The sequence below is a fragment of the Nycticebus coucang genome, chromosome X, assembly GCF_027406575.1.
Source record: "Nycticebus coucang isolate mNycCou1 chromosome X, mNycCou1.pri, whole genome shotgun sequence".
In the NCBI taxonomy this organism is placed as follows: domain Eukaryota; kingdom Metazoa; phylum Chordata; class Mammalia; order Primates; family Lorisidae; genus Nycticebus; species Nycticebus coucang.
The window spans coordinates 149,887,016-149,899,721 of NC_069804.1; the positions used below are offsets into that span (position 1 = coordinate 149,887,016).

Sequence of the window (12,706 nt, forward strand, 5' to 3'; positions counted from 1 at the left end):
GTTTTGTTTTTATTTCTGAGTAATGTCTTGGCTGTTCGAGGTTTTTTCTGATTCCATATAAAACGAAGTATTGTTTTTTCAAGATCTTTAAAGTATGGCAGCGGAGCTTTAATAGGGAGTGCATTGAAATTATATATTGCTTTGGGTAGTATGGACATTTTAATAATGTTGATTCTTCCCAGCCATGAGCATGGTATGTTTTTCCATTTGTTAACATTTTCAGCTATTTCTTTTCTTAGAGTTTCATAGTTCTCTTTATAGAGATCTTTCACGTCTTTTGTTAGGTAAATTCCCAAATATTTCATCTTCTTTGGCACTACTGTGAATGGGATAGAGTCAAAAGGACCTTTTAAATGTTCCATGCCATGAATTCTATCCAGGAGACTTGTGATTAGATACTGAAATTATTTGGGTAGGGAAGTGTTAGTCTCGGGGTAAGTTTAATTCAGGGAATAGAGCCACAGATTGGGGATCATGACTCTTTAAACCATCTGTAGCCAATGCGTGCAGGGCTGTCTTGCATAAATATATGGTAACCTGCTGTTATCACCTAAAAGGTGAAAGAGAAGCATATATTTCATGTCTTTTGCTACAATGGGCTTAGAAGTCAATAGGAAACCAGGTGTTCTTTCTTCAACTACCCTTCCCGTGGTTTTATAGCCACATATCTCCAACTGTAATACCGTTCATTTACAATAGCTGTAAAATATCCATGTACTCCCAGAGACGGTTGTAACTATTACAATTTATGCTATAATGATAGTTAAAGAGCCAAAGGAACAAGTGATTTCCAGTTCACCTAAATTTGTGGTTATATTTGTCTGATAGATTAAGTTTACTGCTCAAGAACACATTTCTTAATAAAGTCATTACAGCTAAAGAAGCAGGGATCACTGTTTAAAATCCAGCACAGAGCAAGCAGAGGACAACTCTGCCTGATGTTCTTTCTCGCCTGTGAAGACTTCTGCAACTGTGCTTTTGTGTTTCTGGATAATGCCTCCTGATATTCCTATACTGGGAAACATGAGTTTCAAAGTCAGGTTTGGAAGTTAATGTAAATTCAGCTAAGGGCAAGGAATTGACGTTGCCACAGGTGCACCCTTGAACTTCTTGTGGAAACCATGTGTGAGAAGCTTGGGAGGGAGAATGCTTTTCCGGGTGAGCTCTCCCAACCTCTTTCCTGAGTACTTATGTGCTATCAGTCTCTATGGCAGGAATCAGAACTAGGCTGAATGCCACTGACTGCTGGGGTCACAGGCAAGGTTGGGAAAACTCCACATTCATACAAGCACTTGCTGTTCTGAAAGATGATAGCCCTTGACCTACGTGTGGGCCATCAATCCTTATTTCCACTCTTCCTCCCCTGGAAAAGAGAAGGGCACAAAAAATGGGGTTGAAATTTGGGAATAGCCACAAGTTAAAAAGGGGTCTCCTTGGACAGTTGGACATTGAACAAGACCTATGAGTTTGGCATCTGATGTCGTGGTAAGGAAGCTGGACTTAATTTTTTTCAAAAAGGAAGGTGTGTTGGTGCGGATGTGGAGAAAAGGGAACACTTTTGCACTGCTGGTGGGAATGCCAATTAATACATTCCTTTTGGAAAGAGATATGGAGAACACTTAGAGATCTAAAAATAGACCTGCCATTCAATCCTGTAATTCCTATACTGGGCATATACCCAGAAGACCAAAAATCACATCATAACAAAGATATTTGTACCAGAATGTTTATTGCAGCCCAATTCATAATTGCTAAGTCATGGAAGAAGCCCAGGTGCCCATCGATCCACGAATGGATTAATAAATTGTGGTATATGTACACCATGGAATATTATGCAGCCTTAAATAAAGATGGAGACTTTACCTCTTTCATGTTTACCTGGATGGAGCTGGAACATATTCTTCTTAGTAAAGTATCTCAAGAATGGAAGAGAAAGTACCCAATGTACTCAGACCTACTATGAAACTAATTTAGGGTTTTCACAAGAAAGCTATAACCCAGTTACAACCTAAGAATAGGGGGAAGGGGGAAAGGGAGGGGAGGGAGAGGGAGGTAGGTAGAGGGAAGGGGATTGGTGGGATTACACCAGCGGTGCATCTTACAAGGGTATATGTGAAACTTGGTAAACGGTCTGTGAAGTTAGTGAATGGTGCCCCATGATCATATCAATGTACACAGCTATGATTTAATAAAAAAAAAGAAAAAAAAAGGAAGGTGTATCTACATTGTAATGTATCCTTTGGCTTTCCTTTTTCCCCCCAGCTATACTAAGGAGAAGTAGGGAGAAAGGCTTGATTTTTGTTCACATTTGGACCAGAGAGGAAAGAGGGAAGAGTACTCTGGAGAGCCATGGGTAGTGTTGCTGGCAGAAATGAAAGGCCTTGTGAAGAATGGGTACAGGGAAAAAAACTCCAAAGATGAGTATCTTTAGTCTCCCCTCAGAGCTCTTTCCTGCTCCGTTTTAGGAGTTTGTGTGCTAATTGCTCAAGAGGAAGTCCCTTCAACCTTTCCGATTTCACATTCATTCAGTTAGTAGGCTACCTTTCTATTAGGTTGATGTAAAGGCATATGCTGATACTTGAATATTTGCGGCTTACACAAAGAGCAATTTGCTAATGTTCAACTATACACACACACACACAAAACGTGCTGAACTCTCAGCTAAGATCACTGCAGTTGATTTTCTTTCCTTTATGACAAGGAGAAGGCTGACTTTTCAAGGACACTGTCTGGCATTTGAGCTCACAATACAACTGAGTTACCTGTTTAATTTTTGCTGAAGAAGTTGGAAGGTGAATAAGTAAGTTGGGCCAAATAGCCATGTCAGTGCTTAGAAGATGAACTGCATTTAATTTTCACAAAGTTATAAGAATGGATTAGAGAAGTCACAGCTGGTTTTCAAGTAGCACATGTTACTCTGCTTTCCCCAGTTTTAAGGTAATTAGTACTTGATTTTTTGAAATAAGTATCTACTTTAATTCCACAGACTTTATTTTTTATTGATATCTCTAGATTGACAATCAAAAGCTTACTTAAGCCTGCTTTCATTTCACAGAGTTGCCTACAGATGAACAGGGCATATATTTCATATTATCATCAGATCCTAATATTTTGGCTGGAATTTCTTTTTTTCCTTTTTATTCCCAAGGCACTCTTTTTACCATGGCAGCCCACAAAACCTTAGCACCAGAAGGAATCTTAGGATATGGGCTACTGAGCCATATTGCCTGGATTCAAATCCTGGGTACAGGATTTGTGCCTCAGTTTCTTTGTCTCTAAAATGGGAATGACAATCATAAAACCACCTGATAAGGTGTTGTAAATAGTAAATGAGTTAATATGTGGCAATATACATAGTGAGACCTCAAGGGATGCTAACTGCTATTATTGTGGTTAATATTAATATTACTGCTACTGATAGAGATCACACACTCTGCCTCTCATTCCATAGACAGAAAAAGGACAAAATTATGAGCATACCAGTTCTTTCACAAAATCATACTTGTTTTGCTCATCTGACTTTGGCCATATCATTTAACTTGGACACTTTTTGTACTATGCTAATTTTCTCTTGTTTAACTTACCTGTGTTAACCACACAACATATATATATATATACACACACATAAATTTTCCATATCAAATCATTAATATGGGTGAAATAGTGTGTGAAATAACTAATACTTTTCTATTTATCTTAGTGTGGTTAACTCAAGACTAACAAATATATTCCAATATAATAGTTTTTATGATTTGGAGGCCCCAAGAATCTCACGACCCCCCCAAATCAACATTGCTTAGTAGCCATGATGTCTGATATCTTTAGGGGTAGAAGCAGTTATTTGGGACTGAAAACTACAGATATATTTTAAAAATAGATTAATCTATCTCCCATAAGGCTTCTTATTTAAATTTTCACAAAATAAATACCTCCACCACCCTGAGGAGAAGGAAGTTAAAACAGTGTGAAGTGAATAAGAAGTTCAACTTTGAGTACCCTGTAGCTGAAAGCCCTGTCAACAAAGGCACTTTCTGAGAAGGGAAGGAGATGTTAGAACCTTCTCGGCTCCTTCTCAAATTCCCTATCATTTGTCAGCCCGAGGCCCTGTGTTCAACTGGGCTTGTTTTCACTTCTCAGCTCACATTTGAACATTCACATGTTGCATTTAAAAACAAACCTACCCCATTCTCAGTTATCTTTGAGTGGAGAGAAAAAATTGTGAGGGTTTTAGATCAGACTTTGCTTCATTTTGTTTCTAAACACATAATCATCTTACTTGATTTTACGACTTTGCTTTGAAGTGCTAAGCTTCATTTTTTTTTTTTTTTTTTTTTAATAAAGAAGGCTGCAGTTCTGGGGTGTTGCTGTAACCTTTGCTGAAAACTTGTTCTGCAGAATCTTATAAAGAGCTCTGGATCCAATGCTGGGATAAGTCTCATATTACAGTATTATTATCCATGGACACAGCAAGGTGCAATCTGGATGTAGTTCCTAAACCAGTTTGCTTTTGGTGAATGTCCAATTCTTTTACAATTGCCTCTATTGTTATCTGCATTCTAATTTCTCTATTGTCCAGGGAAATGTATTTATGGGGACAGATTGATGTAGCAGATGAGAAAACACATGGACTGGATACAAAAGTATTTTGCGAGGAAGATGATTCAAACACAACTTGGGTTGGGGGCAAATGGATTTTCAAAAATAAATAAAATTTCAGGATGTTAATATGATTTATTTTACTTGATGGAGCTGCGGTAGGATGGCCCAAATCCCTTGCTTGCTCAGTGTGAGTAGGGTATCATGTTTCCTAACAGTTTTCTTCCCTCACCTTGAAGAGGACCCTGACACTATGTGAAAAAAAAATCACCGATCATTGAAGAAAAGCAACTCATATTGCTTTATCTCCAAAGAAAGGTCTTCCCCTTCTGATTTTTTTCTTTCCAGCTACAAAGTCTGGGGTAGGGGGCGATTGGTAGCTTTTTGGAACATTTGAAATGTGTCATCTTACCAAATGGTCCTTTAAATGAAACTGCCATTTTGTGCTTGAGCAATTAGTGCTTTATGACCTATAGATTTGCAAATTACAACCACACTTTTGTGTGGGTTTTCAAAGAGGAGACCCATTTTTCACAGTACAGCAGGGGTTTCTATTTTGTGTGATTATATCGGAAATTCTGTTTCAACAGTTCTGGTACTTCCGCTTGCTCTGGAATGGCAGCATCACCAAAAGAAATAAATTATTCAGTTCAAAGTATTAAGGTAGTTCAGAACATCAGAGAGGCTTATTCATCTTTTGTTCGTTTCTTTTCGGATATATTTAAGTGACACTTTATTCACACACACATATATATAAAAGCTAATTATATATTGGGAAAGGTTTATAAGAAAGGGGTTTTTTTTGGTTGTTTTTATTGTAGAGGGGAATGAATGTGCTACAGTTCCTTTTAAAATAATTTTCTTAAGTAAAGATATGCTTTCATGACAGTAGAAAATAAATCGATTCAATTACCTACCAAAGGAATAAAATATTGATGTTACCTCCTAAGTTAAACATACCTGGCAATTCTTAACTACTTTCCAAAAAGACTAAGAAGCGAGGTAAAAAAGTGAGGATTTTCCATCTTCCAACTTCCAAATGATCAGGCAGAAAATACAACCCATCAGCTACAGAATTAGTAATAGCAAACTCCAATGCTTTTACATACTAGGTACTGTACATAATTTACACACCACAATTCCACATTTAACCAATAAATGAGTTCCATTTAACCCTTATAAACTATGAGGTCATGCCTACTATTCTTTTAATGGTTTTAGGCAAGTAATTGTAGACACAACAATATAAATGCTGATTTCCTAGATGTGACAACTGCTAAAAAGAGTTTTCAGAATTACATTAGATACTAATGATAGACGTATGGAGGCTAATTTTAAAGGGCCTATCAGGGCATAATAAATCCTACAGAAGCCTCAGCTTCTGCAATATCATCACAGGTTAATAGCTTTACAAATCGTAAACATTGAAAAAAAAAAACAAACAAAAAAACAAACAAATCATAAACTGTTTGTCTGTTTCTTTTTGGGAGAAGGAGAAGCTTATTCTCTTAATCATATGCTTACAAATGGGTCAAGGCATATTAGGTCCAGGAAGAGAGAATGTTGTCATCAGCTTGCCCCTTGAAAAGTCACCAGAAGTGAAGGGATACCATCTCTGAAATAATAAAGTCCATGGGGAAATGAAATTTGCTTTGTCAAAACTGGATTCATTCCTACCTTTGGGAGCATATTCATTCCATCAATTGGAAATGCCTAATCTGGGGAAACTGAGGCACCGTTATAAACAGAAATCCCTAAGAATGGGGAGAGCAGGTAAAAATTAGCCAGTTAAACAGCAACCCCTTTCCTTTTACATCCTCTTTGCTTTCCCGGCCTGGAGGCCAGCCAGTAGTTTCACACCACCCATACTTGCCAGTACATTAGAGTCGATTATTTGTCTCTTTTTGTCAGCATTGAAATGAGGAGTCAGGCCCTGCCAAGGTGGCTCCACTGAGTGGGGTGATGATTTATAGATTAATTATTTTAAGGAATAAGGCAGCACAGCATGATGCCATGAAAAGAGTGCTGCATTAGGTGAAGACCTGCATTTTAGCCCTGGCTCTGATCTTTAATAGCTGTTTGGCTCTGGGCAAATCACTTAACCTCTCTGGGTCTTAGTCTCCTTATCTATAAATTGGAAATAACAATTGATGGCTGTGGTGATCAAATAAAATGCTGGCTATGAAACTATTTTGTTAACATCAATGCACTAAACATACATAAAGGGTTGCTATTGTTATAATATTTCTAGGGCGCCGCACAGTAATACCACCTTGTCAATGAGGGGCTCCATTCTTCAGCCCCAGGACCTTAGGGCATACCCTAGAAGTGTCACAGAGAGGAAGGCCTTGAATTTGTTGCCCTTCTAATCCAGTATACAAATGTGTTCAACATTACCATAAGGATCAGAAATGTGTCACATTATAATTACTATTCACTAAACACTTTATTCCTTAACACTAAGGAGCTCCCAAATATTTTTCTGACCACTACCATCTTAACCATATAACTATCTGGCATTTAAGGTGTAAATCACAGTGTATAGTTTCTCTCCATTATCTGTGTATATGGAGGGGAGAAAACAGGATGGGTTATCCTAGAAAATAGAAAATTCTGAGGTCACATAACATTGGATAGAGAATCCTAAAGAATGAAAAAAATCTCAATCTCAAAGTTATATTGTATATAATTTGGTTCATAATGTTTTATTGAGACTACAAGCTGGGGGATCATTTACTCAATACTATTTTTCTGTAGTGAATCCATGAGGTGGATAAGCCATCTGTAGATAATCCTTACTTTTTTCTAGTATTACATTTTCATTTCATAGGTAAAAAAAAAAAAAAAAACAAAAAAAAACAAAAAAACATTTCTTAAGCCAGTAGTAAAACTGAGTATCAAGGCCAGGTCCTCTTAACTTCTCCATCTAAGGATCTACCCAGGAGATCCCGTTTCTTGAACTTTGATTGAAACCCTTAGTGCTACCCACTTGGAAAGGTTAGACTATTTGAACTGGTTTCACTTCTCCATTCAGTGGCATATGTAGTAAGTATTCTGTTAGAGACTTGTCAGTAGCATAAAAAAATACAAATTGTGCCTGTAGACAACTTCAGCAGCTGCTATAAAACACCCACTAAAGTCTGTGGCTATGTGTCACCAATAAAACTGATTGAAAAGTGAGCACTGTTGAAGATTATTTTGTTCATATGAAGCCATATGACTGATTTGATGGCTTCTTGCTGGAATTGAGTGGTTGTTTGGTGGTTATACTTCCACAACTTCAAGGCTACCAAATGTTTACTACAAGTGAAGAAAATGCAAGCATTCTTGGTATCCCAGGAGTGACACAGGTACTTAAAGCAGGCCTGGCCTCAATAGTGAGTGATGATGTCTCACAGGATGGCAGTTGCTCGAGGGCTGATATTGAATGTTCCTATATTTGGAAAGTTGGTAACATTATCCTAACATTGGCTAATGTTCAAGAAGGGACAGGTAGATAGGCAGTTAAGGTGCTGATAGGTTTTGTGTGCTACAGAAAAGCAACTTCGGCAAAGATCTCTGGTTCACTGAGATGGACGGTGCTTGGTAAGGACTTGAAAACTGCCAAATCTTTAATTTCTTCTAGGCAACTCTCTCTGAGTACCCCAGAACAATCTCAGTACTAGTCCTTTATCTGCTGGCCCTTAACAGGTATTCATGGCAATGCTATCATTCACTGATTTTTCCTTTTATCTTGCCTTGCCCAAGTATTGCCTTTTATTTCACTTGGTTGTGTGTGTACCTACCTGGCCTTTCCAAAGAACCTGGGTCCACCTGGTGGACTTTATAAGCATCTCCAGGGCTTGCTGGGAAGGGAACCGGAGGGCCTCCTGACTAAACACATTTCTCTAGCCTGACTTTCTTGGTGCCTGAAATTGCTATGATTAGAGCGCTTTAGCTGGCTAATGACAAAGAAAGCTCCTATTAGAATGTTCGTTTAAGGATACTAAAGTATTATCAGCCATTAGCACTCTCTCTTGAATTAGTATATCATATAAGCTAGTCGGTCACCTAGAAAAGCTTTGGAGAAATGAGACTTCAGATTAGGGAGGCTCTGCAGTTTACAAACAAAAACAAAAACACAGAAGTTCTATATCTCGTATAAAGTCAAGGCTTACCCTCAGCCTCCTCTCAAAAGCTGAAATGCTGCCTTTGTTTTGTTCCTTCCTCTGCCGCCACTCAATGAGGTTTGCGTTGTGCTCTCCAGGCAGTGAGATGTTGCATCTGCCCAGGGTGGGGTTGACTGCGCCAGCCAGGATGTGGGGCTCTGAGCTGAGGCTGATCTCCATCCCGCTGGCAAAGGTAACGCGCAGGGAACCATCTGGACTCACCCGATAGGTACCTTGAGTATTTTCTGTAGATGGATGAACAAAGCAGGAAGAAGGGGAAGAAAGGGAAGAGCAAGAAGCAAGGAAAAGATAAGTTTCACTTCAGGAAGCACGTCTGGCATGGGATGAGCAAGTGGGCTGCTGTGGGCCTAACTGCCTTCTGGGCCAGACCACTGCTCGGACAGGCATTCGCACTCTCTGTCCATTTGGGCCTTGTTATTTTCACAGCTGGAGTATCTTGTTTCTTGGATAAAAGGCTCCTATCTAACACTGCAGGCTGTTTTTGTTTTTTTTTTTTCTTTTTCATTTATAAAGAATTCCCTTACAAACTCCCTTTCTGACTTGTTGGATCAGCCTCTTCAGTTTGATATGCTGGGAGCTAGGATGAGACGAGTACGAAGTTCAACTCAGCAGCCTTACCACCTGGGGCCACCATCACGGTTGCTATACCTCAGAAATGATAACACTGACAAAAGGTGGTACGGCATCTCTTAAAATGCCTGGCCCCACAACCTGACAATAGAAGGAGGCTTTAATGACTGGGCAGAGAGAAAGCAGTTTCTCTTTCTTCCGTTCCCTTCTAGCTTCTAAGACATTCTTTTCTTCTTATTTTTTTTTTCTATTAAATCTCTAACTTTCCTCTCTTTGAACAGCATTAGCTTTTAATTTTTTTCATTTCAATTATATTCTTTTTGGTATGTATTCTAAGTTGCCCTTTTAGTCCATCCATATCAGCATCAATGTAGAATGCTAAGCTTAGCTGGGGCCCAGATGCCATTTCTTTAAAGTTTTTTTTTGTAGAGACAGAGTCTCACTTTATAGCCCTCGGTAGAGTGCCGTGGCGTCACACAGCTCACAGCAACCTCCAACTCCTGGGCTCAAGCGATTCTCTTGCCTCAGCCTCCTGAGTAGCTGGGACTACAGGCGCCCGCCACAACGCCCGGCTATTTTTTGGTTGCAGTTTGGCCGGGGCCGGGTTTGAACCCGCCACCCTTGGTATATGGGGCTGGCGCCTTACCGACTGAGCCACAGGCGCCATCCCAGATGCCATTTCTTTAATACTAGTCAGACCCTTAAAGAGCTTTGCAAATAGGTAGGTGTTGAGAAATGACTTGATGGCAGAGTAAACTTGGCAAGGGAGGGGACCTCGTGGCTCCCCTAGAGATGTGGCCCAAAGTTGATATGGGAAATTGTAAAAGGTATGAATTTGTCTTGGTTTCAGCCTCCATAGAGGGAGAAGAGGGAGAAGAGTTCATCTTCTCAGCCAGAGGTGAATTCTATTTATTAACAATGTGCAGAGGTTTGAGTGCAGACTTTAAGGCAGGTGCTGTTACAGTCAGGTAAAGTCAGAAATAGTCTTACCTTGTTTTAAAATATAAATGGTACTGGTTGCTGTCAAGTTGGTTGATATGAGGACATTTTCACGGTTGGAAGTATCCAGCTCCACTTTTGTCAGCTTCTCCAGGTCACTGTGGAAGCTGCTGACTTCTCCGGTGGGAAACGTTGCATTGGTCAGATGTCCCTCGGTGTCATACCTGAGGAATGTAACCAGTCCCAATGCTAAAGTCTTTTGGCATTGATAATAGGCCTTTGCAAAATAAAAATCACTTGGCAGCTAATACAGTTTAACTTTGAGTGATAACAAGTATTATTAACCTTGTTCAATAAGAAGAAAAAGGTCAGAGAGATGATTAATCAAATGAAGGTATTTTTTGCAGCTTCTGAATTCTTGATGACTTCCTTGAGCTGTGCTGTTTTACAGAAAAAAATATATCTAGTAATGAATCACCAGGGTGGAAAACTGATTTATGAATCATGTCCTGCTGTGTGCAATGTTGCAGGGAGGCCTCCGTTTGCAATCTGGGTCGATTTCATTAGATGTGATGAATTAGGGAAACCAGTAGAGGGTAGTATTGTCAAAAGAAAAGGAGTTACAAAAGGGCCCCGCAAAGCCCAAGAAGCCAATAAACTGACTTTGCATTATGATGGGAAAATTATAATTTGCTGCTATTTAAGTTGCCAAATTTGAAATGAATGAATCATTCTCCCAACAAAATGAACAAGTATAGAGGATAATGGAAACATGTTCATTAAAACGTTCTGGAGCCCCCCTGATCTTGGTGTCACTTATTTTTTTTTTTTTTTAATCTTTTTGGAGTATAGTACATAATGTTTTGTAATTTGCTTATATGAGTAAGACGCACAAAAAATAATTACCTGGGATAATAGGCAATAACCTATATCTAGAAATATAGTTTAGTGAGTTTACTTTTTAAAAAAAATCAGAGTTATTGGCAATCTCACCGTCCTCCAAATGAAAACTGCTTTCCCTGAAGGCTTTTGATGTTGAGCTGTTCTTTTATTGCCAATAGAACCATGAAAAATAAACACTTCATTAAAAGTAAAGACATGCACTTGGAAACCCATTACTGTTTTCTTTTTAAGTTGCAAATTCCAAAATATTTAAGCACCGTTATTTGCTTTTAAAATGTTAAACAATTATATTCTTTTTACCCAAAGTGAGAATAATACAGCATGGGTACAATGGTGGAGACCGAATCCCCTCCCCCAACAATTATGCCAAATGGCATAGTAATATAGTGTTAATCCACTGGGTTTTAAAGAACTCAGCCTGGGTAGTTGCGCAAATTTTCAAACTTAGATCAGCCTTTGGTAGGGTTGGGGAAAGAGGCTGGGCCATAATTTATAGGACAGACCTGAACTTGACACTATACACAATGCTTTCTCAAGTTCAGTACTGTGTGTCCACATGTGTGTGCATGCACACACATCAGTTAAAGTGGTCATGTATATAAATAAAAATAATCAAATAGGTCAATTGATATCACAGGTCTGCCGAGACCTAGATCAGGGGTGTCTAACCTCTTTTTTTCTCTGCCACACCCCGGAAGAAGAGTTGCCGTGGGCCACACATTAAATACACAAACAGTAAAGGAAGCTGATTAGCAAAAAAAGAAAAAGAAAAAAGGTTTGTGCACACTTTTTGTGGTATCTAGCACCACAGATAAGCAAAAAAAGTGCTCCCCAAATCAGCATGTAGCCTGTGGGCCACAGGTTGGACACCTCTGCTCTAGATGTTTAGTTAGGTGCTCCCTTTGTTTAACTGGATTTCAGTCAAAAAGATTGGCGCAGTGCTACTATGCAGCTAAGGACTTGCTATCAAAGAAAGGCCAAAAGGTACTGTTTGCGCCTGAGGTCAATGGCAAAATCTTTCCCTCTGCCCAGCCTGTTTGCCTATGGCCTGCTCTGGGGTTCTGTGGTTACAAGAAGTTGGCCCCTGGTGAGAAAGGAAGATGGAAACACTTCAATGCCCAATATAGGCCCAACCTTGAAGAGGAAAACAATGTCCACCATTTATTTTCTCAAGGTACCAACCTGCTTTATTCTTCAGGGAGGAGTTATTAGGCAGAGGACAGAAGGAAGCTGCTATGTGCCTTCCTCATGAGGGAAACCATGTCTCCAGCAGCCTAGATTATTCAGGTAGTTCCTCTTGGCACCAGCAACTCTGCCTCATTGGTTTCCCTGTCCTGATTTCTAAGGTTTTTTCTTAATCCTTGGCAAGGCCTCGCCATCATTCCTCTAGGAAACCTGATCTAAGATGCTGTGGATACAGGTTCCCAATGGACTTTCTAGCTTGGGGGAAGTTTCCTTCTTTCTCAGTCACATAGCCCCTTTGTTTTAAAGTAAGATTTCATATAAAAGTGAGAGCAGTGGTTGAAATC

General features: G+C 39.3%; 1 protein-coding gene across 1 annotated transcript in view; it reads right to left on the reverse strand.

The window, feature by feature from the left end:
• The window catches only part of TENM1 (teneurin transmembrane protein 1), a 442,965-nt gene that overhangs the window by 22,911 nt on the left and 407,348 nt on the right, over positions 1-12,706 (reverse strand). The window contains exons 22-23 of the mRNA XM_053580321.1: positions 10,326-10,498; positions 8,754-8,989 (exon numbers count right to left, since the gene is read on the reverse strand). Coding sequence (XP_053436296.1) covers positions 8,754-8,989; positions 10,326-10,498 — 409 coding nt within the window. The remainder of the gene's footprint in view (positions 1-8,753; positions 8,990-10,325; positions 10,499-12,706) is intronic.